This window comes from Ovis canadensis, chromosome 8, assembly GCF_042477335.2.
Source record: "Ovis canadensis isolate MfBH-ARS-UI-01 breed Bighorn chromosome 8, ARS-UI_OviCan_v2, whole genome shotgun sequence".
NCBI classification, from domain to species: domain Eukaryota; kingdom Metazoa; phylum Chordata; class Mammalia; order Artiodactyla; family Bovidae; genus Ovis; species Ovis canadensis.
In genome coordinates, this window is record NC_091252.1 from 88,311,963 (window position 1) to 88,338,576 (window position 26,614).

Here is a 26,614-nt window from a genome sequence, read left to right on the forward strand (position 1 = left end):
ATGCAGGAGACGGGGGTCTGATCCATGGGTCAGCAATATAGATTCATAATGGCTTTATCCTAAAAGGTAAAAGCCTAGGGGACTATTTATTAATTTTAAATTTATTGATTTTAATTGGATAGGGGACTATTTATTATGAAAAGTAAAGACAGTGATTTTATGTATAGGAGGGAGACACATGGATACCACTAAAATTATTTTTTTTCTTTTAACGTTTGATTTATTTTGGCTGTGCTAGGTCTTTGTTGCTGTGCACAGGGGCAAGGGCTCTAGGTGAGGGCTTTAGTACTTGGGGCACACTGACTCAGTAGTTGTGACTCATGGGCTCTGGAGCATAGCCTCGACTGTTGTGGTGCACAGGTTTAGTTGCCCTGAGGCATGCAGGATCTTCTCGGATCAGGGATTGGACCCATGTTCCCTGCAATGGTTCCCTAATTCTTAACCACTGGACTACCAAGGAAGTCCTAAAAAAATTTTTTTTAAGTACACTTTTGAGATTTCATTTCACGTCAATTATATCAAGTCATCAGTTTCACCACCTGAAATCATTTAGAGGTTTGTCCTTTGAGTCAGCTTGAAGGCATTGATATACTAAGTAGAATCTCTATTAGACTTCACTAAAAATTATGCTAAATTGATAAATGTCACTGAATCATTCGTGGATGAGTTCATAGTCATCTGTGCCATGGGAGTACTCGTGGGTATTATAGTGATGCCAAAATGAAAGGACTGCTGTGGTCACTGTTGTGTTGTGACAAGAATCCTTATCTTTGCTGTGATCCCTCTCACTATGAGACCACTTAGAAGATGACTGGAGGAGTGTGTGATCTTACAAAGACTAGAGTAATAGTAAACATTTGCTCAAGGACTGGGAGTTACGAAAAGTTCTTCACCTTTTAGTAAATAATCACACACTGCTAGAAGGATGGACGTTTCCTGCCTATGGACAAATATAGCTCAAGGCAACACTCTTTTTGTTCAGTTCATGAAATGAGAAGTCAGTTCCTGCATGCTACAGTGCAGTCTCTGAAACCTTAATAATGTTGGGAGCGGCATCTTTGAATGATGACTAACTAAACATTCTGGCATCCTGGGCTTTCCTCTTGATTCTTTGAACTTATTGGTTGCTATGAATTATGTTAGTATTCAGAAGGAATGGTTAGCATGACAGGAGATGATGAGGTGGTTCTAGGATCTAGAGAATGCTTTCCATGACAAAATGTGGTGATATCGGCATTTGGAAAGAGAAATGATTTATAACCTAAGTTATATTCCCAAATGCCAGTATCGCCACATTTTGTTATAATTTATAACTATGCAACCTAAGGACCTCCCTGGTGGCTCAGTCAGTAAAGAATCCGCCTGCAATGTGGGAGACCCAGGTTCGATCCCTGGGTCGGGAAGATCCACTGGAGAAGGAAATGGCAACCCACTCCAGTATTCTTACCTGGAGAATTCCATGCACAAAGGAGTATGGTGGGCTACAGTCCACGGGATTGCAAAGAGTAAGACCTGACTGAGTGACTAACACTTTCACTTTCATGCAACCTAAGGCCTTAGGAATGTAGAAACTGGTAACAAAAGGAGGTGTACCAAGCATCACTTTGACTTTGTCTGATATATACAGTTTATTCATTGATACAGTCAGTAAGTCATAAAATACTTCTCATCTTGCCTTAGAGTAGAACAACTATAACAGATAGGCACCAAAATGTATAATGGTGCAAACCCATGAAGGTTTGTTTCCTGTTTACTTAATATCGCTGGTTGCTTGTATAGGATAGTGCCAGAGCCTTCTTCCGTGTGGTTGTGCAAGGACTCTGCGGTATTAATTGGGTGACTTCCATGGTCATCCTGAGTTATCTCCATTCTAATCAAGCCAGCCAGAAAGGGGAAAGAAGCATAGGAGAGCACAACATGACGAGGAAGTTGGAAAGGAAATTCTCAAAGTGGTTTCAGCATTGGGATAAGACACTTCACTGAAAATATAGTCCATGTTTCTAAGAGCTTACATAGTAGTGGCCGTAAAAGAGCAAATCATGGCAATTGTGTGATTCTTAATGCTAGCTAGGCATCAGACTCATCAGTGGGGAGCTTTTAAGAAGCAAGCTCCAACTCCAGCTTTCGGTCAGCAGATTTGGCTGGAACCTGAACAGCCACATCTTGGAAAACCCCACAGTAGAGACCGAGGGACAGCTATGCTTGGGAATCACAAACTCTGGAGATAAATCTCTTAGAATTGCCAGGAACTTCAAATGAGAACCTATTGTATAGCACAGGGAACTCTGCTCAGTGCTCTGTGGTGACTGAAACTGGGAAGGAAATCCAAAAGAGAAGGGATGTATGTATATCTGTTTCACTTTGCTGTACAGCAGAAACTAACACAACATTGTAAAGCAACTATACGCTAATAAAAATTAATTTAAAAATAAAATAAAACTGTGCTTAAGGAAAAAGCTTGAATGCAGGAAAAAAAGAAAAAAAGAATTGCCAGGAACCAACACCAGTCCAATAAAACATGCATATTCCTTTAACTAGCCTAGAACGAAAAAAATAATAGTCTATACATGTACATCTTTTTAAAAAAAATGTAATTTCAGATAATTTCAAAACGGCCATAAAGGAGGAATAACATTGAACTAATTTAAAATAAAATGCTGTATCTTTCAATGCAGATGCTGAGGCTTGACTACAATACAAAAACTGATAAAGTAGTAAAATGCTTACATGTATTTATAATGCATGGGCTTCCCAGGTGGCACCAGTGGTAAAGAAACTGCCTGCCAATGCTTGAGACATAAGAGATATAGGTTCGATCCCTGAGTCAGGAAGATTCCCTGGAGGAGGGCATGGCAACCCACTCCAGTATTCTTGCCTGGAGAATCCCATGGACAGAGGAGCCTGGTGGGCTACAGTCCATGGGGTCACAAAGAGTGGGACACGCCTGAGTTACTGACACTTTCACTTTTATGCATGTGTGCATGTGTGTGCTCAGTTGTGTAAAGTAATTATCCTCTAATCAGAAATTTTAAAAAAGGAAAACTGCCACAGAACATACACACACACTCACATATACACACACAGAGAAACTGGAACTCAAAATCTTTGATGGATAATGCATCTTTATGGTATCTATTTTGGTGAGGTGCATTTCTAACTTTAAATATGAAATTATCTGCCCTTTAGAAAAAGAAAGAGAAAAGAAGTCCTTCATTCTTTGGGACTGTCCCACATATTGTAGGATATCCGGCAGAGCCCTTCTCACTAACTAGCTTCAGCCACCATGAGCCACCCAACATCCCGCAGGACCCACCGTGCCAGGAGGAGGAGCAACCTTCAGACGTGATGCCTCAAATGAATGTGGCACTCGTGAAACTGTCTGCCGAGAAGGCACTTAAGAGCAAACACACCAGTTTGATTGTGGGAGCCATGCCCAGCAGCACACCTAACAGGCTGATCTGCAGATGATTCACTGAGTCCTTCATGTGCCGAGTCCCCCCAAAAGTTCCTTTTTTATTCCAGCAGAGCAGCAGCTTTCAGGTCTAGACCACTTACAGCCAGGGCTTTAAGGAGTTTTCTTTTTTCCTTTGAGTCATCCCCTTTGCTTTTCTGGTCAAGCTGCTGTGGACACAAGGACTCTCCCAGGATCCACTGTCATATTCGTCCTTCTGGAAAAAGAAAAGAAAAAAAAAAAAAGGCCTTACTTGAAGACTTTGCTCTGGAGCATCAGTGTCTTCCTTCCTCACTTCTCCGGGAACAGCTGGATGCGCCCCCAACCCAGTGGAGGTCAGCACCCGGGCGTGTGGCCCCGGGTCCTGCTAGTGTTTCCTCTGGATACAGGCACGTGCAGGCGTCCACTGCCGTCTCCATATCTGCATTCTTCCAGCTTCCCGAAGAGAAGACGGCATCATCTGGAAAAGTGACGAAGGGGTAACAAGGGTGTTCCTGCAGGATGGAGTGGAAAAGCGGAAGGAAGGAAAGGAGGAAGAGAGTGTCCGAGCGGAGCAAGAGGAGGAAGGAGAACGCAGAAGCATGAGGCAGTGAGAGCCAGAGAGGGCGAAAGGCTGAGCTCTCTTCCCTACTGGGTGTCCAGGCGCTTCTGCTCCCCCTTCCTTTCTACCACCAGATTTTTCTCCATAGAGTCTTCCCGAGGCTCCCAGTGTTTGGCCGCAAGATTCAGAATACGTAGAAGCTCGGATTTGCCAACAGCGCTTCGAGCCTGGATAATGACATACAGATTGTTTTTTCCATCTTGGGGATTTGGAGCAGCCTGGGGAGTTGCAAAAGCCTGCCTTGTTGTAAGACCGTTTCTGAAGGCCTGCACTGTCTGATCACTGGCTCCCTGCTGCTGGGAACAGTGGCACAGCTGTCCAGGGTGGCAGGGACCACCTGGGGTATGAAAATTACCAGAAGCCGTAGTTTGGCTCTTGCCAGAGCACCTGAAGCCTTCTGGGAATTAGGATTTCTGTTGTTTCTCTCACTGGCCCCTTAGGAGCAATAGATAACAAACTGGGACCACTTGTGGGTTTTTTTTGTTTTTTGTTTTTTTCCTTGCCAGAAAAGCCCAGCAAGAAGATGGCTGCTGTTGTCGATTATTGGCATTCCAGCAGGACTGTATATTTATTTCTAAGTATATTCGCACAGCTAGGAAGCATCTGCCGACAAGGATGAGATGATAAGCTGTGTTGGTGCCAAAACAGGACTAGAAAAACAAGCTTGTTCTGAGAATGGCAGGTATCCGGAAAGTCAGTTAAGAAAATCAACCCTCTCCAGGCAGTAGCTGCTCTTACGACATTAACATTTAAGAAAAGGCGTGGAATCCCTACTTCTCAGGGAGAGCAGGCTGGAGGGAGGACCAGAACAGGAGGGGGAACCAGCAGTGGGAGGTGGGCTGCACTTCCAGGAGCCTGCATGCCAAGGCTCTGGCCTCCCCTGGCGAGGGGAGGGTGCTACGCGGGGTCTCAGCACGTCCACAGCTCTGTACTGGCCGTTCCCACCCCGGGCGCACAAGCAGGACGAGCAGGTGCAGAGGCGTGGAAGCTCCTCCGTCCTGTGGTTTCCTTGAACAAGAATGGGATGATTGGTGAGCGAGGCCAGCATCCTGGGTGGTAACAACAAAAAAAAAAAGGAAATTGGTAGAAAATGCATCAGCCAAGTTGGATTCAGTCAGCTCTGTGGCCTGGGCAGGTTCCCAGGGTATTTCAGCCAGACGGCAGGGCTTCTGAGAGACACCAGGCTAGAATGTGTGTGATGACATAGGGCAGGGAGAGGCAGGGCCGTGGGGTTCAGCAGGGGCTGTCCCGGGCCCCCCAACCCACTGGTGTACACCCCCCTGGCCACCCGTTACCTCCGGGTCCACCCCAAGGCACTGGACATGTGCCCTTTTTTCTAATGGGCACAACCTTTCTCTATCAGAAACCCACAGGGAACATAAGTAACCCAGCAATTTCTTTCTCGTCCCACTGCCTGTCCACTGCTTGCTTATCCTGGGCTCTGTTTCCTTTGGACAAGAACACCTCCGGTTACCAAAAGCTACGTTATTCTATTCTACAGCCTGTAAGCCAGGAGCCTGGCCGTTCTGGTTTTGTTGTTGCTGTATTTGTTTTGAACATTAGCCGTTTCCCATTCTGGGCAGTTACAACTGTGTTTACTATGAGTTCCTCTGTGTGGGAGTTTTCCCCATTTTCATCCTACAGGCTGCGGCGTGAGCAATAACTCATCACTGCGCCACTGGCACAGAGTCGGGGATTCATAAACTGGGGGGCCTTTAACTTGAAAATACCCAGTGCGGATGAGGGGAGGGGAGAAGGAGAAATATATTTATGGGAGGGCCAGTGGGCTAATAAGACCAAAAATAATGTTGCTAAATAGATGTATATCTGGAGGTAAATACCGTGTCATCTGCTCCCTTCAAGGGGATGTGCTTTGAGCAGGACAAGTTGGCTTCTGCAGGCTCACTCGATAGAACATCCATCGCTGCAGTCTCGAGACAAGACTGCTCCATCCTGCCTTCCTTTTGCTTTCAATACTTCTCACCTCTTATCACTCACCTTCCTTGTCTCCTGAACGTCCAACTTTAAGAGTACGGATTCTTTCGGTTGCAAGTCACAGAAATCCAACTCACACTATCTTAAGCAAACAGGAAATTTATGGATCTGTGTGTTAAAAAGGATATGATGGAAGCTTTAAGGTCCGATGAAAGAAGTAGGGACGAGGACTTTACAAGGGCAACCACGATTTCTCCCCTCCCCCTCCATCACCTCTGCGGGTTGTTACTTGGCTCCACTCAGCAGGGGGAGCTCCTTCTCCTGGGAAGGTGGCACTTACAAGCCCCATATCCTCATCCTCCAAGCACCTCCACCCTAGAGGAAGGAATTTCCATCGACAGCTTCGTATTTGTTGTTGTTGTTGTTGTGCTCACTTGTGTCCAACTCTTGGCAACCCTGTGGACTGTAGCCCACCAGGTTCCTCAGTCCATGGAATTCTCCAGGCAAGACCACTGGAGTGGGTTGCCATGCCCTTCTCCAGGGGATCTTCCCCACCTAGGGATCAAACCTCCGTCTCCGACATTGCAAGCGGATTCTTTACCATCTTAACCACCAGGGAAGCCCAAGGAAGCCATATACAAGCCCTGAAAAAGCTCTGATTTTCTAGTACGAGGCTAATACTATCCAAAGGAACCGAGTGACCAGATTGTCTAATTTTAGTCTGAAGACTATCTGTGGCTCCAAGAGCAGGGGTTTATGACCAGAAGAAAGGCAAGAGGGCACATAAATCCACACTTGGCAATGAAAACAGTGCTCCCCAGGGTCCCTTCGCCTTTCCTATCATAAACCTTTCAGCTGAGCCTGAAAAGTACGAAGGCCCCAAACCTGACCTGAAATGTAGCAGCAGATTAAGTCCTACCTGCATCACTTAATAAATCCCTTTTTCTCACTCTGTGCATCTCACCTAGGGTGTCACGTGTCTTCTGAGAGTTACCATTATAAGACTGGATGTGGAGTCGGCACATTGGGGTTATTCTCAATTCTGCTCTGTCCCGTCGAGTTCACTCCACAAGTTAATACAGTTTTTTTGCACTTTTGTTTCTTCGTGTGAAATGGAGGGATAATGCTGCCTTCCTGGAGCTGTCATCAGCGTTAACAGGATAGTTAGCATTGGCGAAAGTCCTGTCAGAGAAGAGATGGCTGGTACAACCGTCACGGCCCCAAGGCAAGCAGAGCCTTTCTAGGAAATCTTGATGACAAACCCTGGAAACTGGCTCACACACAGGAGGTGACATGAGTTTCCTAGACACATGCTCTCAGACATGTATATTCATGAGGATATTTGCATAGTTGCCTGGACCAAATAGATCCTCAACTTCTCAGTGGTTGGGCTTGGAGGGTGGGGGCTTCAGAGGGGCACTGTCTCGGTATCACCCCACACACATCCTGGACCTTATCCTCTTTGAGTTTCTCTCTTCCTCTGCACATTCAGGGGTGTACACATTTCTGTCCAGCACTCTGAGGTCTCTGGAAGAGAAGGACCACATCCACCGCGTCCTGGACAAGATCACAGACACCTTGATCCATCTGATGGCCAAAGCAGGCCTGACTCTGCAGCAGCAGCACCGGCGTCTGGCCCAGTTCCTCCTCCTCCTCTCTCACTTCAGGCACATGAGGTGAGGCCTCCTTGGGTTTCTCTCACAGCAAAGATGTAAGGGAATCCAGCCAACCCTGTGTGGCAGCGGGCCCGGGAAGGGCTGATGCCTGCGTACAGATAACACACTTGGGGCAGTTCTGGGCCCATGATGAGCATGAACACCGTGGGAGGATGGTGGAGGGAGGCCCTGAGTCTGTCCGGGGTGTGGGCGGGCGTCAGAGAAGGCTTCACAGAGGAAGTGCTAACTCACGCTCAGTTTGGAGCCCATGTAGCATCTTACATGGGGGGCAGAGTGTGCGGCTTGCAGGTCAGGGGAGGGGGAATCCTCTTTGGTTATTCACTTTGTCCCAGCCAGTCACGGGCAGTCTGTGAGCACACTCGTCCTCAGAGGGCACTGGGCACATCTGTTGCAGCTCCCGTGTCACACTCTTACTTATGGGTGTAAATTCGAATGAGACACTCTGGGTCCAAACCCCTCATGGACGGTCAGCCTCGACTCTTCTAGCCCTCTCAAACCATTCTTGTCATCCCCTTTGCCATGATCCAAGTCCGAGCCTCCATCATTTCCTCCAGGATGTCTGTCCCAGCTGCCTAACCTATCTCTCCAGATTTAATTTCAGAGCCATTAACAGACTTTCTCATCTATTCTCCACAGTAGAGCCAGTGTGATCATTTTGATATCAAATCTGATCACACTGTTTTCCTACTTAAAGCCTTCAAATGGCTTCCCCTTGCTTTTAGATGAAAATATAAATCCATTTACTTTGCTTCCATTACTTTTTATCCTCTGCTGCTGCTGCTGCTACTCTTTAGATGTTAAGTCGTCTCCGACTCTTTGCAACTCCAGGGACTGTAGCCCACCAGCCTCCTCTGTCCATGGGATTTCCCAGGCAAGAATACTGGAGTGGGTTGCCACTTCCTTCTCCAGGGGATCTTCCTGGCCCAGGGATGAAACCTAAGACTCCTTCTTGGCAGGCAGATTCTTTACCACTGAGCCGCCTGTAGCCTTACTTAACTTGTAGGACTTCCTGGGAGTCTAGGCTCTGGCCCTGATCAGCTGTTCTCTGAGTCAATGGGGAGGTGCTGCAGGCTGCAGGTTGGCTGCACAGCTCTTTTACTTCCTTGGACTCACACATCTGAAGGTCAGGTGATGGAAGCTGGGCACAGCTGGAGGCTCTGCACCAAGCTGCAGGCCTGAAGGTCAGCTGGGTGACTAACCCGAGTACCTTTTGTCCTCCTTGTACCAACAGGAGAGCTGGGACATGTTCTTCTCATATTCATGGCAGAGGCACCAGAGGGCGAGTCAGTTTGGTGAAGCGCATTTTAATCTTTTAGTTCAGTCCATGTGCATGAACATCCCACTGGGCAAGCAAGTCATACAATAACACCCAAAGTCAAGGATCATGGACACAGGGCAGAGAGTGACTCTTCCTGGACAGTAAGCTAGCCTGTCATAGCTTAGATACGACTCCTTGCAGGAAGCATCTCCTGACCCTTAACACGTAGATGGGATTTACACCCTGTTCTTCCAGATTGTTATTGCCCATTTTATTATCTGTCAGCACCATTAGACTACAAATGTAAACTCTGTGAGGCAGTTCTCACAACCCATTTTGTTTATTCTGTGGACCCAGTACCCCGAAGCATGGGGCTTGGCACAGAGTAACTATTCAATAAATATTTTCTATAGGAGATAAGAAAGGTTGATAGCAGAGGAAATAGAGCCTTTATGCACCAGAAGGTGAAAAGGGCCTTGTTTCTATTCTAAATGCTTGGCCAGGGACTTAGTGGGTACTGTTCCCATGAGCAGAACTTATCCTTCAGGGAACAGATGGAGAAAGTATTAGATTCTTTACTCCAGAAAGACCACACCTGCATGATGAAGTCCCTATGACCTTAGGCTTACTTCAGGCCTCCAGGAATGAAAAAGAGATTCTGTTTCTCAGTGGCTCTGAGGGAAGGGCCAAGGTGTCTGGAAAGAGATTAATTTTTTAAGGGGTCTTTAAACCTTGAAAAACTGTGAGTCAGGTGGCGAGAAGTTCATCCCATCAGAGTCCCAGGTGGCCCCTTTTCTGGAGCTAACTCCACAAGTCGTTAGCTTCTTGAGAAAATAAATGTGTCTTTTTTTTGTTGTAACCCACTCAGTGCCGTGTATGAAGTGTTGGATGCGGTATATGAGCATCACTTCATTACTGAGTGAAGGAGCTGTCACTCATGAAGGAACAGACAAATTACGTGAGGTTTTCCCTGTGAATCTGAAATTCAAAACTGACGGCTCTCACTTGTCAAAGTGAGTGCAGTCTGTGTTCCCAGGAGTCCCCGAGAATCCGGCCAGGTTAAGTAGATCATTGCATTTGGAGTATACATTTTCAGTCCTTTCCCGTCCATTTCTTTTGATGAATATTACACAGAGGGAAGAGGGGGATGGATCAGAATAACATAAGCCTCTACCAACTTTCCTGACTGAGAGAGTAGCCTTCCCCTTGAAGAAAATATATTAGCTTTATTCTGAGCTAGGAATTGATGGAGAAACCGTGTATCACAGATGAAGGATTTTTTTTGTTGGTGGTGGTGGTGGTTGGAATTGCTGAATTTTCAGATCCATTAACTGCTTGTCAGCATTAGGAAGCCTCGTTAGTTAATACCAAAGTATATTTGCACTGAATATACAAGCCTTGCTACTTTTACTGGCAACAGGTGGCCAAGGGCAATGGCAATGGGAGTTTCTGTTTGAATTGTGTGAAGGGCTAAAGAGGAGTTGCTGTTCTGTTGCAAGCTTTGAGCTGGCTTGCAGACTCCCTCCCTCCCTCTTTCTCTCTCTCTCTCACCAACACTGACAACAATATTGTGGTGCCTCATTACAGCCAATCTAAATTACAGAACTCTGTTGTGTTAAGCTTGGCCCCAACCATATGCTGTCATGCAGAGCATTTAACACCAGATTTCATCTCACGGTAAATGTGATTCATGGGGTTGCAAGAGAAAGATGGTGTCAGATCCAGGGGCATTTAACTTTAACAGCATTTTAAATTAAAACAAACTAAAAAAAAAAAAAAACACCCCACAAAATCCCACTTTAAAATGTAATTTTGGTGGCTGTTATATGGCCCAAATTGCTCTGAAGCCTGATTGTTTTCATGGCACGCCTCCAACAAGGGTTGACTTTCCCCTGACTGAAAATGCAAGTAATTTTTAGGAGGCTCTTGGCCTGCCTCCTTATGATACACGATTCTTTTAAAAGGAATTTCAAGGTAGATAATAGTGTTTGGGTTTGTTTGTTTGTTTGTTTGTTTTTTCTCCTGCTGGTGATGTGGTGGAGGAGACAGGCAGAAGTGTGGCTGGTGAAGCAGGACAGTAGGGGAGAGTGGTCAAAGGAGAAAGGCCATTTGCCTGCATTTCCCTGTGTAGCCCATATTTTCTGAGGGTTAACCATGTTCTTGCCACTGTGCTAGGCCTAACGGGGTGGACAAATTGCTACCCCTCCTGGAGCTTGTACTGTGTGTGTTAGGTCTGTGTGTGTCTGTGCTTGTGTGTATGTGCTTGTGCTTAGGGAGCAAGAGTAAAAATACAGGGACTTCCCTGGTGGTCCAGTGGTTAAGAATCTGCCCTGCAGTGCAGGGGACAGGGGTTCAAATCCTGGTCGGGGAACTAAGATCCCTCATGCCGCGAAGCTACTGAGCCGTGTGCCACAACTAGAGAGTCTGCACACCAGAACCAAAGATCCTGCATGCCGCAACTAAGACCCAAGGCAGACAAGCACAGGTGCTTTAAAAAGAGTAAAAATACACATGTGCATAAATACGTACATAGAAGGATTTCAGGTTGACATGCGTGCTGGGAGGAAAAGGAATGACGTTGAAAGAGGCTGGCTAAAGCCACGGGGCCTTGAGCCCTCTGCCCTTGGGGTCATGGCAGGTCTCTCAGAACCGGTGACACCCGGAGATCTGGGAGAAGTGCCTCCAGGCAGGAGCGGGGAAGAACCAGTGCAGGTACCCTGAGTCTAGGCATAAAGAACTTGGTGTTTCTAAGGGGCAGCATGAAAACTCGGCTGGCTCAAGGTATGGGTTAGGGAAGAGGGACAAAGTCTGAGAGGTGGGTGGAAGGCATGTCAGTCGGGCCTTGCATAGCACAGACAGAAATTTAGATTTTATTCTGAGTTAAATGAGAAGCAGCTGGACAGTTGTGAGCAAGGGAACTTCTTGAACTGTTCTGCATATTTGAAAAGTTCCTTCCTGGACCTTCTTAGTGTTTAAGACTCCATGGTTCCAATGCAGGGGGCCTGGGTTTAATTTCTGGTCGGGGTACTAAGATCCCACATGCCAAGCAATGTGCCCCCCCCCACTCCACCCCCATAAAAAAACCTCTTTCGTACTTGGTGGCTGGGCAACCCACTCCAGTGTTCTTGCCTGAGAAATCCCATGGACAGAGAGAAGAGCCTGGCAAGCTACAGTCCATGGGGTCTCAAAGAATCAGACACGACTTAGTGACTAGATGAAAACAACAAACACAACTGTTCTCTTTTTAGATGTAGCGGTGATAGAAGAAAGTAAGTCACCTGTATAGTAAACCCTGAACTGGCTCTTGAAGCAGGAGGAAAGTTTGGCATATCAGTGTCCTGGGGCTTTTCTTAGTTGCCCTTCCTCAGCGTCTCAGCCATCCTGGGTCTGAGGCTGGTCTGAGTGGTCCTGTCTGTGTCTCCCCTCCTGCAGCAACAAAGGCATGGAGCACCTATACAGCATGAAGTGCAAGAACGTGGTGCCTCTCTACGACCTGCTGCTGGAGATGCTGGATGCCCACCGCCTGCACGCCCCAGCCAACTTCGGGAGCACACCCCCGGAAGACGTGAATCAGAGCCAGCTGGCCACCACTGGCTGCACTTCATCGCATTCCTTGCAAACATATTACATCACTGGGGAGGCAGAGAATTTCCCCAGCACAGTCTGAGAGTTCCCCGGCTCCCGGCCCCCAGCCCCCACCGCCAAGGTTCTGAGAATCCCTGTTGCACTTTACCCACATCATGCATCACTCTAGCCGAATTCTGCCCCTGCACACACTCTTGGCATGCACCCACCACTGGCTTTCTGGTATGGATGGCCATTCATTCGCTCGCTCGGTTCTATGTGGCACGCCTTGTTTTGGGAACAGCCAAAGGGATTCCAGGGCTCATTTCTTTGTAACCGTTCTCTCTCTCTCTGCCTTTGCTACCTTACTCACCACGAGGATTCACCTAGCGCTTCATGACTGAGCTCGGTCTCCGAGCTGGGTTCAGGTGACTGTGCACTTTAGCTACTTGTGACCCAGGCCTGGAGAGTGGACATGTCACCTCCATGAACATGAAGCACTTGTTAACGGATCTGAGCATCAGCCACAGGAAAGAACTGGAAGTGGCTCCTTTAATTGCTGACTTGGAGAAAGCGAGGCCTAGGGTTCATTATAATGTCCTCTTGTATTCCTATAGGTCCATATCATTTTATTAAAGCTTTTTCTCTGTTGCATGGCTGTAGCAGAATATTCAGTGATTGTCCACCCACTTCCCCTATAGGAATACAAGATGCACACAGGGAAGGAAGGCCCCTAATTGTCAAGACTTTGTCAGCTTAGTACACTGCCCCTTCAAATTTGCTAAACGCTTTACCATTGAGAGCACTAAATATATATAGGTCGTGGGTTCCAATTAATTCTCGCTTCCCATGGATCCATGGAAAGCAGCAAAGTTGATCCCAGTTAAGTAACCTCCACATCCACCAGTTTAGATAGATACTTGTCTTTTGTTTTCATTTTCATTTTATAAAAGAAAGCCTCACCTCCCCCTTCTCCCCCCGCCCCCCACCCCAGGACTTGCAGTAAATGGGCTTCAGGACCTGTTCTAGTGTGATCTCACTCCTACCAGCAGAGGGCGCTCTACATGGCTCTTCCTGGTGTGTCACTTACAAGGTGAATTCCTAGTGCCTAGGCTGTGAAAATCCTTCTTGGAAAATCCCATGGACTGAGGAGCCCGTTAGGCTACAGTCCATGGGGTCGCAAAGAGTCAGACACCACTGAGCGACCTCACTTTCACTTTCAGGCTGTGACCAAGGGCAAAGGAGCAGGCACTCTGGTGACACTTTTAGCCCCGGGACTGTGGGCTTAATAGTAAACGTGCATGATTCTTGTAGGGGCTAGAGACCAAAGAGGGGCAGAAACTGGATAAAACTGTGAGGCTCAGGATGGCCCTGCCACAGGCTGCAGCCACTTTGGAGTGCTACGGGCTGACCCCACAGTGTAGAATGAGGCTGCCCTGGGGTCCATGGAGGGCTGTCCTCCTCCTCCTCTTCCCTTTTGTGCTCCCAGTGACCCTGGTTGGAGGCAAGTGCTCCTTGGGGGAGGAGAGCCAGCGTTGGAACTTTCTGAACTCAGCCTGCCTGGGGCCTGGTCAGACCACACCTGCCCTTGGTTATTTAGAGCTCATGCAAAAATCAGGGTTTAGCCTTGAGGGGGGAGGAAAAAAACCAAAACTTCTCCATATTCTGTTTCATTAAACTTCCTAAGCCAAGAGAAAAAGACTAGAATTGGGCCATAGGGATCCATTGGACCTATAGACTAAACAAGAAAAGCTCACTAAACAAGAAGCAGCTTCCCTGGGTCTTTGCGTCTCTAAAGCAGTTATGAATTAGTTCCCTTTCTCAGCTATAAAGAAAGTTTGGTTTCCTCTGGTGACCACACTGTCTGTAACTCGAACCCTGTTGATAGGCAATGTGTTAGGCAACAAACCCAGCCAAGGTTCTAGGGCTTCTCTTGGGATGCCTGTTTCAGAAGTGGATTTCACTCATCTGATTACCCAGTAAGTGACCACCAAAGGGCTGGGAACCTGGGAAGGCCAAAAAAATAAAAAGTTTTTTCACAAGTGCATCTAAATTTGGGGGCGATTTTATGTATCTGCAGTAAGAATGTTTAGAACATAATTCTTATGTTGTTTTTGTTTAAGAAGCACCTTATATAGTATAATATATATATTTTTGAAATTGCAATGCTTGTTTATCAGACAACTGAATGTAGTGATTCTGTTTTGGATTTAATTTGACTGGGTTAACATTCAAAGCCAACAAAAAATATGTTTACTTTTTTGGTATCACTACCTTGTCATGTAGTCATTGATGCCTAAGGCCTGGTGATTATTCATTTAAATGATGATCACATTTTCATATCAACTTTTATATCCACAGTAGATGAAATAGCACTAATCCAGATGCCTATTGTTGGATATTGAATGATAGACAATCATATGTAGCAGAGATTATGCCTGAAAAGGAAAATTATTCAGGGCAGCTAATTTTGCTTTACCAAAATATAAGTAGTAATATTTTTGGACAGTAGCTAATGGGTCAGTGGGTTCTTTTTAATGTTTATACTTAGATTTTCTTTTAAAAAAATAAAAACAAACAAAAAAATTCTAGGATTCTAGATGATGTAATACCAGCTAAATCCAAACAATAATCCAGCGGAGGGTTTTACATTTTTCACATAAGATGTTTGTACTCATGTAAAGACACTATTACATTTGAAATGGGCAGAGAGCACCAGATGGTTGGTATGTTAGCCCAGGAGTTTCAAGTAATTTTAGAAATCTCTTATTCTTAAATGAAGTGCCACTGATGGAGAGCTGACACTTTGCAGCTGATGTTACTCGGATGTAGGGAATATGCTGTATTCTTCCCCCCTACTCTGATACAGTTTAAAGTTTGAAAGACAAGGTCAATCAGAGAGGGAGTGGATGGGTTAGTAGAATAGAGTGGGGAAATGGGTTTGGGCATTTTAAGAATGAAAAATATCGTGATAAGAGTCTTGAAAACATTTTGAGGCAGATCAGCACTGGCACTTGGGGTGTGCACCAGGGTTCAGTATTTCACTTGTGTCCTGTTCACCACAAATAGCTGTATATGACAGCTGATCCTATAATGGCAGCTTGAGTTCTGGGGCAGAACTAGAGGCATGTGCAGTACAGTCCAAGAAATAGCTAGTGGTCTGTGTTTCTTTTAGCCATCGCCTAGCTCCAGGCTTGCAGTAATGATTCTGTAATGCTGTCACGGAACAATCATAGAGGTTAGTTCATCCAAAGAGAAGACCCTACGTAGGTTGCAAAACCCAGCCCCTGAGGAAGTGTAGTCATTGATTCAATTTCCCTATTAGCCTTGCAACTATGTTTAACCATGCCATAGCCCGTGCCTTTTGAGGGCTGAACAAATAAGAGGCTAACTGATAATCCAACTTCTGATCCCATTTAGATGTTCTTGCTTTAAAATCTTTATACGCTGAAATGGCTGTTGGTTTAGGCCACTGGTTTAGACTGTCCCTACATGAAACCAATCCCAAATCTCTTCCTAGTCATACTCCCCACCTCTGAGATGGACTGTGGGTACTGGGAGTGATCATTAGGACTATAGTTAACGTTTGATATTCACAGGCAGATTTGCTTCTGGAAACTAGTTATTAGAAACACATGTAGAGTCATATGTAGCTTCTGAGACAGCCGTGATTCTCTTGGGTTCAAGTCTTGGGATGATGACCCAGATGACGCTGCACACTTCCTGGGTGAACTTCCTGAAAACTTACTGTCAACTGGAGCAAATGACTTCAAGTGCCGTCCCACATATCCACCTTTTCATTAGTGTTAGTCTCTGTTTATAATTGCAGTTCCTTTCCATTTGGATTAACGTGAATGTGGCCTCCTTCTAAGTCACTGAAAATTGTTTTCTAAGTAACTGCTGCCTCTATTATGGCACTTCAAGTTTGCACTGTCTTTCAGAGATTCAAGAAAAATTTCTATTTTTTTTTTCTGCATCCAAATGTGCCTGAACTTTTAAAATGTGTAAATGCTGCCATGTTTCAAACCCATCTTCAGTGTGTTTTTACAGAGCTGTGTACCCTGGAAACCACATACAGCCCCATGAACAGGTGCCTGAGGCACGGACCCCTTTGCATTCACAGAGAGGTCATTGGTCATAGAGACTTGAATTAATAAGTGACATTATGCCAGTTTATGTTCTCTCACGGTTTATAAACAGCGCTTTTTGTGCACTACGTATTCTTCAGTGTAGAGCTCTTGTTTTTACGGGGAAAAGCTCAAATGCCAAATTGTGTTTGATGGATTAATACGCCAATGCATACTATTATTGATGTGATTCTGTTTTGTTGCAGCTTTGCTTTGTTTAATGAAACACACTTGTAAACCTCTTTTGCACCTTATAAAAAAAAAAAAAAAAGAATCCAGTGGGATGCTCAAGCACCTTAAACAATTTTCTCTACCTATTTGATGTTCAAATAAAGAATTAAATGAAAGCCTTTTGTTTGTTTTTGTGTCAGCCCCCTGCTTAGCGCTGGCTGCCCAAGATCAGAGTGGTGACATGCATCGTCAGAGCATAGTAAATTCAGGTGATCAGTCTGATGCCAGGCTCCCCTCCAACCCCCACTGACCTCCCGCCCCAGGCACAGAAGGGAATGTGTGGTCCTTGGAGTCAGGCAGACCTGGCCACACTTCTCGGCTCCAGCACATACAAGTTTTATGACCATTGGTCATGAATTTTCAGAGCCTCTCCTTCCTCATCAGCAAGGTGATAACAGTAACACCTAATTCACAGACAATTGTGAAGATTATATGAGATGCTCATGAAAATAGTAGTTCTTTTCTTTTTTTTTCAACTATGTTGACACATGTAAACCCATGGCTGACTCATGTCAATGTATGGCAAAACCCACTACAATATTGTAAAGTAATTAGCCTCCAATTAAAATAAATATATTAATTTTTAAAACTAGTAGTTATTTTCTAATGTTTAATCCCAATCCCTTCCTTGTGGGGAAGTAGAAAGCTTCAGAGTAGTTATGAGGGGATTCCCAAGTGGTGCTAGTGGTAAAGAACTTGCCTGCCACAGGTTTGATCCCTGGGTAGGGAAGATTCCCTGGAGGAGGAGATGGCAGCCCATTCCAGTGTTCTTGCCTGGAGAATCCCATGGACAGAGGAGCCTTGTGGGTTACAATCCATGGGGCTACAGAGTTGGACGTGATTGAGCACTGCGTGAATGCATCTGAAACTTACATAATCGTTCAGAAACCTTACCCCATCATGCACCCAAAGCAGAAAGGACTGGTTCACCCCAACCCCATCCCACCTCTGGTTTCCATTTCAGGACTCTTTTCCCTTTGAAGAGCCACCTGCATGTCCTCTTTGCCCCATTGTTTCTGTGATTTAACTGGTGAACTGGGGAGAGGGGGATAATGGGACTGAGAGGCAACATAATATGCCCACGGGGTCTGCAGCTGGATTAGCCCATTTGAAACCTCATTATACTATTTATGATGCAAACTTGGGTAAGGTACTTTCCCCGTGCCTCAGCTTCTTCACCTGTAAAGATGGACAATAGTACCTCTTGCCTGGAAGTGTTGCTGAGAAGACTACATGGGTTAATTCACAGAGAACACTAAAGGATAGCAGCTGGCATTGCTTCTTCCCCCTTTCCCGAATCTTCTCCAACTGCGTGTCTGCGCTCACCTCTTTATTAGCATGAGTTTAATTTTTCACATTGTTTCTCATTTGGATTCCAAAAAGCTTGTGTTCTGTCATCCCTGGGCAAGTTCTTCAATCCTGATTTTCATTGGCTTCCTTATATCTAAAATATAAATAAGAACAATACCCATTCTACAGGGCTATTCAGTTCAGTCGCTCAGTTGTGTCCAACTCTTTGCGGTCCATGGACTGCAGCACACCAGGCTTCTCTGTCCATCACCAACTCCCAGAGCTTGCTCAAACTCGTCCATCAAGCTGGTGATGCCATCCAACCATCTCATCTTCTGTCATCCCCTTCCCCTCCTACCTTCACTCTTTCTCAGCATCAGGGTCTTTTCTAATGAGTCAGTTCTTCGCATCAGGTGGCTGAGGTATTGGAGCTTCGGCTTCAACATCAGTCCTTGCAGTGAATCTTCAGGACAGTGCTGTTTTGAAGATCAAAAGAGATAAATGTCTCAAGTGTGGGTATAGGACCTACCCATAGTAAGCTCTCAATGCATGTTAGGCACAATTAGGCAACTGTTATCATGCTCTGTGAGCACTGACATTTAGTGGGATCACTGATAGGTTTGGATTTACAGTTACCACTTTGTTATTTTGAATATGTCTCCTGTCTTTTTCATTGCTCTGTTCCTCCTTACTGGCTCTTCCTTTGTTCTGGTGAAATAAATACCTTTAGGGTATCATTGATATTTATCTGTTGATTTTTTTTTTTTTTTACTATTCTAAAGTTATTTTCTTAGTGGTTGCTTTTATAGCATGCATCGTAACTTTTCACAATCTATTTTAGATTAATACTAACTTAAATTTGGTAAAATAAAAATCTTTGTTCCGCCATACTGTAGCTCCATTCTCTCCCTTCTTCATATTATTATTGTCATATTGTCTAGATGTCATAAACCCAGTAATGTTATATTTATTGGCTTGTACAACTGTATATCTTTTAAAGAAGCTTTAAGACAAAAATGAGAAAATGTATATATTTATAGGCTTTCTAATATTAATCCAAGGGCTTCCTGTGTAGCTCAGTTGGTAAAGCATCTGTCTGCAGTGTGGGAGACCTGGGTTCAATTTCTGGGTTGGGAAGTTCCCCTGGAGAAGGAAATAGCAACCCACTCAGTATTCTTGCCTGGAGAATCCCATGGATAGAGGAGCCTGGTGGGCTACAGCTCATGGGATTGCAAGAGTCACACAAGACTTAGCGCTTTTTAAAATATTAATCCACATATTCACCATTTTCAACGTTCTTCATTTCTTCCCGCAGATTTGAGTCACATGTCTGGTATCATTTTTTCTCAGCCTGAAGGAATTATTAAGAGTATTTCTTCTAGGGCAAGTCTACTAGTAATGAATTCTCTGTTTGTCTGGTAATGTATTTATTTCACCTTCATATTTGAAAGATGATTTTTCTGAATGTAGAATTCCTGGTCATCAGTTTTGTTTTCAGTATGTTGACTATATCATTCCACTGCCTCCTGGCCTCCATTGCTTATTCTGTATCTGATGAGTAGAAAGAAAAATTCCTGTGGAATTTTAAGGCAAGTGTGACTCCTAGAAATACGGCACTTCGGGCAGGATGCTTCATGTCCTGTCCTTCGAGTTTTGGGGAGACATGACCTCCTCTCTGACTAATGGGTGGCCCTTGATTAGGACAGTGTGACAATCATTTCTTCTGCCCATGCCTCTGGAACTCAGTGCGAGTGTTCCTGGTCTCTGAGGTCATCCAGGCACCCTTCCTGCCCCTGGTTGGAATAGTGGGTGAGCTGAAGAGGGATGTTCCTCTGTCCCTTGGCACCAGGAAAGGCTCTATCTAGCAGATGACCTGAGATGTTGAAGTCGGAGGAAGTGGTGCCCTCACTGGCAGCAAGCCCTGTTTCAGGGTGACAGTACCTGGGCCAGGCTCACCCCCTTCTCTTGCCCCCAGAGCAGCTCCTAGCTCATGGCCTGGGAATGGGACCACGGGCTCTGGCCTAGGCATGTTTTCTGCATAGAACTGACAAATTAGGCGCTTTCATCCTAACTAGATGAAATTGAGGGGAAAAAAAAAAAAACCAGAAACAAAATGAACAAAGAACAGCAACAAAAAAAACTAGGGCATGGAAACACTGAGAGTAAACATTTTAAAAAGTGATTTTGAATCAGGGTGGGATATCCTCAAGGGGCCAGAGGAGCAGAGGAAGGGACTCCAAAGGGACTCCAAAGCTGCCAGCCGGCCCTGGACCCTTGGTCGAGAGCCAGTCTCTCAGAAGGCCCCGGGGCAGACAGTGTTCTGAGCACCTTCCAGACTCAGCGCTCTCAGAGGCCCCTAGGCAGCTCTACAACCTGTCAGCAGATGCCTTTTTTCTGAGAAATCAATGATTGTGGAGAAGGCCCATGAAAGCTTTGTGAGCTGGTAAACATTTTACGGGCTGCAGGAATTCAGGCTCTATGGGGTGTACGCTGTCCAGATTCCTGCGTATTCCCAGATTTACAACCAGAAAACCCACATGTCAACACCCAGGGCCCCAGACCATAGGCTGGAGGGGAGAAGGGTGGGACAAGGGGACAACACATTCATGGGAGGGATTGTGCCGTGGCCTCTGGGAGCTGCTCTGTGGGCCCTCCCAGGCCCTTGAGGATACCAGGGGTAGGCGAGTCTCCGGGGCTCGACCAGGCTAAGGTGCCACTTTGTTCAAAACAAGGGAAGGGCTGAAGGTGCCACACTGGGGCTGCCAGATGCTTCACTAAGATGGGATTAAATCTAGAGCTAATGACCCATTCATTCATCTTTGAATTTATTATTAAATATTCAAAAACAGTCATTAACAATCCTTACAAGCCAAAGAATGCAAAAAACCAGCCAAACAAAAAATGATATGTAAGGAAAAGCAAGTTTAAGAAAACTCGGGAGGTTCAGATAGAGAAATCAGTTTTCAGTACTTAGCAGTGTAGAAGCAGGTACCAACTTCTTCTAGCCCAGGATCACAGAACCAGCGTCTATGAAGTATAAAGACTTGGACCCTGAAAAGACAGGTGAATCCAGGCTTAGTCCTATGGGAAAAGCTGCTGAGCCTTGGCCTTGGTTTAGAAAAGTGAAAGGGAGCCTGTATCAGAGTTTCAAGCTATATGGAGATCTCCTTGTTTATTTTCTATGATTGCTTAGAGGCAGAAAGATAAAAGAAAGCCTTACAAACATCCTGAGTCCGGTTTCAGATAAAGTGTTCTGAAAGGTGAGTCTTTTTATTCCCCGACCCCCCACCCCAACTTCTCTGTGACCTTGGAGACACAAGTTCACAACAGTCGCCAGGGCAGTACAGACCTCTGGGTAACACAAGGACCATCAAGGGAAGACACTGCTTGATGCAGTCCCCAGGGAAACGATGCCAGGAGCTCAACGAGCCAAAAGAGAGGAGCTAAAAACGCTGAACACACAAAGTTTATCACCTGTTAAGCTATGTCACCATCCTGGTACCATACTTTCCATACTTCATCCCTGCTGAGCTCTGGGTAGCCACGTATGCACTCTCTCTGCCAACAGGAAGTACCCAGCCCCGAGAAACAAGCTCTGCAGAGGGGCCCGAAGCCTCAGTTTTCTCACGTCGGCACCCACAGCTGAGGGAACAGTGAGGACCGTTGACCTGGCAGGCGCCCCAACTAGGACTTTGAACATGCAATTTCTGAGAGGCCGAAGGATTTGCAGAACCCTCTGTGCCTATTATTAATGAAAGAAAGATGCCGTTTTCATTCCAAAGACGAACATGAAAGCGCTGGCCCTACCTCACCCCCCACAAAATCCAACAAAAAAAATTTTTTTTGAGGGGGAAAAAGAAAGATTTCTTCATGGCTGCCACAGAAGTGGTTTCAGCAGAAGAATTCCCCAGGGGCAGCCAGACTGAGGGGAGGGATTTAGTGCTGAGCTGACCCGGTGGAGACGTCCTTCAGAGAAGTCATGTCAGGAGAAGGAGTCTGAAAATCTCAGGGTGGTGCTTCGGTGCCACCCTCTCACTAACAACTCCACCACAACGGTGTTTGTCTCAAGGAACCAAACTCTCTCTGTAAAGGGCCAGAGAGTAAGTGCCTTACTTAATGAGGCTGGCAAAGTTTTCATGTGTCTTTTTTAGTTTTACAACCCTTAGAAAATATGAAACCTGGGACTTCCCTAGCGCTCCAATGGTTAAGACTATGCCCTTCCAATACAGGGGGCATAGGTTTGATCTCTGTCCAAGCAACTAACACAGGGAACTTGTGGTGTGGTCACGCACACACACAAAAAAAACAGTTAAAAAAAATGGACCCCATTCTTAGGTCAAGGGCTTACAAAAACAAGCCACAACCTGTAAGCAGCCAACCAGTTAGCCTTGGTCTATAGGTTGTGACCTTTGTCAGGCATCTTCAGGGTCCAGGTGCTCTCACTCCCATCCAGCTAAGAAGATGGCGAGAGTCTGGGGAGGTGAGGTCCTGAGGGAACTGCACCTGGTGAGGCAGCAGGGGTGGGGATGGCAGCCCAGAAATGCAAACCCAGGAGATGCTCATCTGTTCCTGTTTATTGATTCCCCGGTATCAGCAGGGCTTTCAAGTTCCTAAGCGTTCTTCTCCTTCCCAAAAAGGTTAAAAATGAGTGTGGGAAGAAACTGTGGAAAGCTCTTCTCAAAAACTATTTCTGAAATCAATTAGGAGCTGGAATAAACATCAATGAACTGTCCAGCATTATCGTCCCTTAGTACCTGCCTTGCAGTGTGCAGCCCTTACATTGCTGTGGATAATCCTCATAACAAACCCCACGCAGTGGGTACTATTATTATCCCATCTTACAGAGGAAGAAACTAGGGAACAGAAAGGTTAAGTAACTTCCTCAGGTTACAGGGCTAGGAAATTGCTGAACTGTGGGTTGAGCCCAGGTATTTTGGCTCCAGAGTCTCTGCTACAGGTAGACCCTTTCTAGGATGGGGTTTGTGTTTTATTATCAATTTCTTATTCCGATCACAGAATCAGTGGGGGTGGGGGAAGAAGACGAGGGTCTGAGCCTCTCTCAAAGCCTGGTTTTAGGTGGCAGAATCTGCCAGGAGGTTGCTGAGTAGGGGCAGACTGTAAGGAGCAAGGAGAGCAGGGTGAATCTGTGGCACCTGTTCTGGTAGAAGCTGCCTGTGACTTCCCGGGCTTCCGCTTCCATTCCTTCTGTGATCAGGCTGTCCCAGGATTCACCTGTGAGCAGGGTGACTTCTGCAGGTGGAGTAAATTTAGGAAGTAGAGGTTTTTCCTGAACAAGAATCCCAATTGGAGGACATCTCTCCCGAGAAGGCTCTTCTCCGAGGATTCAGCAAGTCTCCCGATCTGGGAGCCTCCTCATCTCAAATCAGGAGCTTGTACCACCTCTGCTCATGAGTCCTGGAACCAAGAATAAATCCAGGATGACCACCTGGAGTGGAGTCAGCCATTAAGATTCTGCCACTTTTAATACATGACCTGTCACAATTTATTTTGGGCATATCAAAAAAATAATTAAAAAGCAAATCAAATGTCTCATCATGAAAGAACAGGATTACCTTTTTCTTGTCTTTTAAAATTATTATTAGTGCAGCAATTTTGAATCTCAAAAACAAATCACGCTCCTTGTCACAAGTTATTTAACACATTATTTAATGTGTTGAAAATTGTTTCTTCCCCTAAGACTCTATTCACATTGTTAAGTTTTGAATTTTATACATAACTTTCTAAACTTTTCCCTTGCCTTTAACAATTATCAGTTCTCTTTCTACTAAAGTAGGGGCATGTTCATCTGTAGCAACATGGATGGACCTGGATATTATCATACTAAGTGAAGTAAGTCTGAAAAAGACAAATACCATATGATATTGCTTATATGTGGAATTGAAAACCTGAATGATACAAATGAACTTATTTACAAAACAGAAACAGACTTGTAGAATTAGTGAATTTATCCACCGCCCCACCTCAGGGGGTAAGGGTGGGTAGGGATTAGATTGGGAGTTTGGGACTGATGAGTACACACTACTATATTTAAAACAGATAACCAACAAGAACATACTATACAGAAAAGGGAGCTCAATATTCTGTAACAACCTAACTGGGAAAATAATTTGAAAAAGAATAGACACGTGTGTATGTATAACTGAGTCAGTTTGCTGTACACCTGAAACTAATACAACATTGTTAATCAAATATACTCAAATATAAAATTAAAAAAAGTTTTCAGTGGGGATATTAAAGAAACCATTTTATATCTTTTTTTTTAAATTTAAGAATATATTGGTTTTGCCATACATCAACATGAATCTGCCACAGGTATACACGTGTTCCCCATCCTGAACACCCCTCCCTCCTCCCTCCCCGTACCATCCCTCTGGGTCGTCTCAGTGCTAATAAAATATTGTAAAGTAATTAACCTCCAATTATAATAAATAAATTTATATTTAAAAAACTAAATAAAAAAGGAAATAAATAAATTTAAGAATACATTGAAATATGTATAATATCATATGTGAAATGAATCTCCAGTCCAGGTTCAATGCATGATACAGGATGCTTGGGGCTGGTGCACTGGGATGACCCAGAGGGATGGTATGGGGAGGGAGGTGGGAGTGGGGTTCAGGATGGGGAACACGTGCACACCCGTGGCGGATTCGTGTTGATGTATGGCAAAACCAACATAATATTGTAAAGTAGTTAGCCTCCAATTAAAATAAATAGATTTATATTAAAAAAAGAAAGAATATATGACAAGACTTCCATGGTGGTCCAATGGATAAGAATCTGCCTGCCAATGTGGAGAACACAGCTTCAATCCCTGGTCCGGGAAGGTCCCACGTGTCTGGGAGCAACTAAGGCCGTGCACTGCAGACACTGAAGCCCACGTGCCCTACAGCCCGTGCTCTGCAACCAAAGAATCCACCTCAGTGAGAAGCTTCGCAGTGCAACTGGAAAGCAGGCCCTGTTCCGCGACTTCAGAAAGCCCCTGTGCAGCAACAGAGGCCCAGTGCAGCCAAAAATAAACAAATAAAATTTTAAAAAAAAATAATACATGCTTAGACAGCTTCCCTAACAAATATAGATTGATCTCATTTTAAAAAATAGTTGCATTATAGTAAACACTTTATGTATGCGCTATAATTTATTCAACAAACCCCATGCTGACTGACATTTAGTTGCTAAAAGCTGGTGATAATAGACTAGTTCTTGTTCCTGACCGGCATTGGGACAATTATCTATTTATCTGGAAGATAACAAAGTGGTTCTTTGCTTCACAGCAACTACAAAAATAATTCCAGATAGATTAGAGACCTGCTCATAGAGAATGCATGCAAAAATCTGCATAATCTTCCAGTGGAAAAGGCCATCTTAATATACAATAGCCAGAATCTCAAAAGGAAGAAGAACATGTCAGATTCGATGACATAAAAATTAACACTTCCTGTGTGACTAAAGGAACTGTACGTATAAATGATATGAATTACAGGGCTAATTTTCTAATATGCAAAGAGTTCCTTGGAAATAGTATTTAAAAATTGTTTTTAAAAGGCAGCAGAAAAACAGAGAATAAACTGGAACAATGGTCGGTCATACAACCTGGTCATGAAAATGGACATTTTACAAATAGCAAGCTGAGACTTCCCTGGCAATCCGGTGGTTAAGACTTTGAATTACCAAGGCAGGGAACATGGGTTCAGTCCCTGGTTGGAGAACTAAGATTCTACATGCCACAGGGCACTGCCAAAAGATTAAAAAAGAAGAAGAGTGAACTAACAATAAAAATAAAAGAGCTAATGCTGCCTCAATCGTGCAATATTTTAGAAAACAGATAACATCTAGTCCAGACCTTCAGGACTTGTCTACACAAGGGAATCACCCAGAGAGCTTCAGACAGATACTGATAACTGGAGACCCATGATTTAACTGGTTTGAGGTGATGCCTGGGGTTCTACATTGTAAAAGTTCCCTCAAAGAGTATAATGTACAGATTCTGAACATTAATAATTTGGGATGAATTCCCATGATTTGGAAGATACCGTTCTCGACTTAGGGAGGATCTCTGAAAAGGGTTCTCTTCTCTAATTTGGGTGGGGTTGAAAATCATTACCACTTTTCAGAACATAATCTGGCACAATTTATTACAATTTATTAAAGTTTAGAATATACATACCTTTTTTATTCAGTAATTCCACCTTGAACAGCACATCTTGGGGAAATAAAAGCAGCATTATACAAAAGATGAGCACACATATACCTGCAAGCATGATTACCGCAGCATTGCTTAAACAGCAAAAATCTGAAAGGAAACAACAGTTGAAAAAAAAGACACTGAGATGTCCAATGCAGAGGAAATAGACACATATGTATTGATATGTCTGTGGAATATTGGTAAGTGAAAAATGCAAGTCACAGAACAATAAAAATAGATCCAGTTTTAAAAAACATATGTGTATGCTGTTTGAA

General features: G+C 44.8%; 1 protein-coding gene and 1 long non-coding RNA gene across 4 annotated transcripts in view; one reads left to right on the forward strand and one right to left on the reverse strand.

Moving 5' to 3' along the window:
• The window catches only part of ESR1 (estrogen receptor 1), a 401,644-nt gene extending 384,685 nt beyond the window's left edge, over window positions 1-16,959 (forward strand). For both annotated transcript variants that reach the window (XM_069598740.1, XM_069598739.1), the window contains exons 8-9: window positions 7,480-7,663; window positions 12,354-16,959. In XM_069598740.1, coding sequence (XP_069454841.1) covers window positions 7,480-7,663; window positions 12,354-12,588 — 419 coding nt within the window. In that variant the 3' untranslated portion in view covers window positions 12,589-16,959. The remainder of the gene's footprint in view (window positions 1-7,479; window positions 7,664-12,353) is intronic.
• On the reverse strand, window positions 1,610-26,447 carry LOC138445006 (uncharacterized). 2 transcript variants are annotated; one of them, XR_011258705.1, is made up of 6 exons: window positions 26,322-26,447; window positions 23,287-23,548; window positions 18,492-18,609; window positions 18,170-18,287; window positions 6,051-6,155; window positions 1,610-3,668 (listed from the first exon to the last, which is right to left on the reverse strand). It is a non-coding gene; the product is annotated as an uncharacterized lncRNA (long non-coding RNA). The 2 variants fall into 2 exon arrangements; XR_011258704.1 differs by lacking the exon at window positions 26,322-26,447 and adding an exon at window positions 21,104-21,184 and having other exon boundaries at window positions 3,105-3,668; window positions 23,287-23,647.
• Window positions 26,448-26,614: the final 167 nt, after the last annotated feature.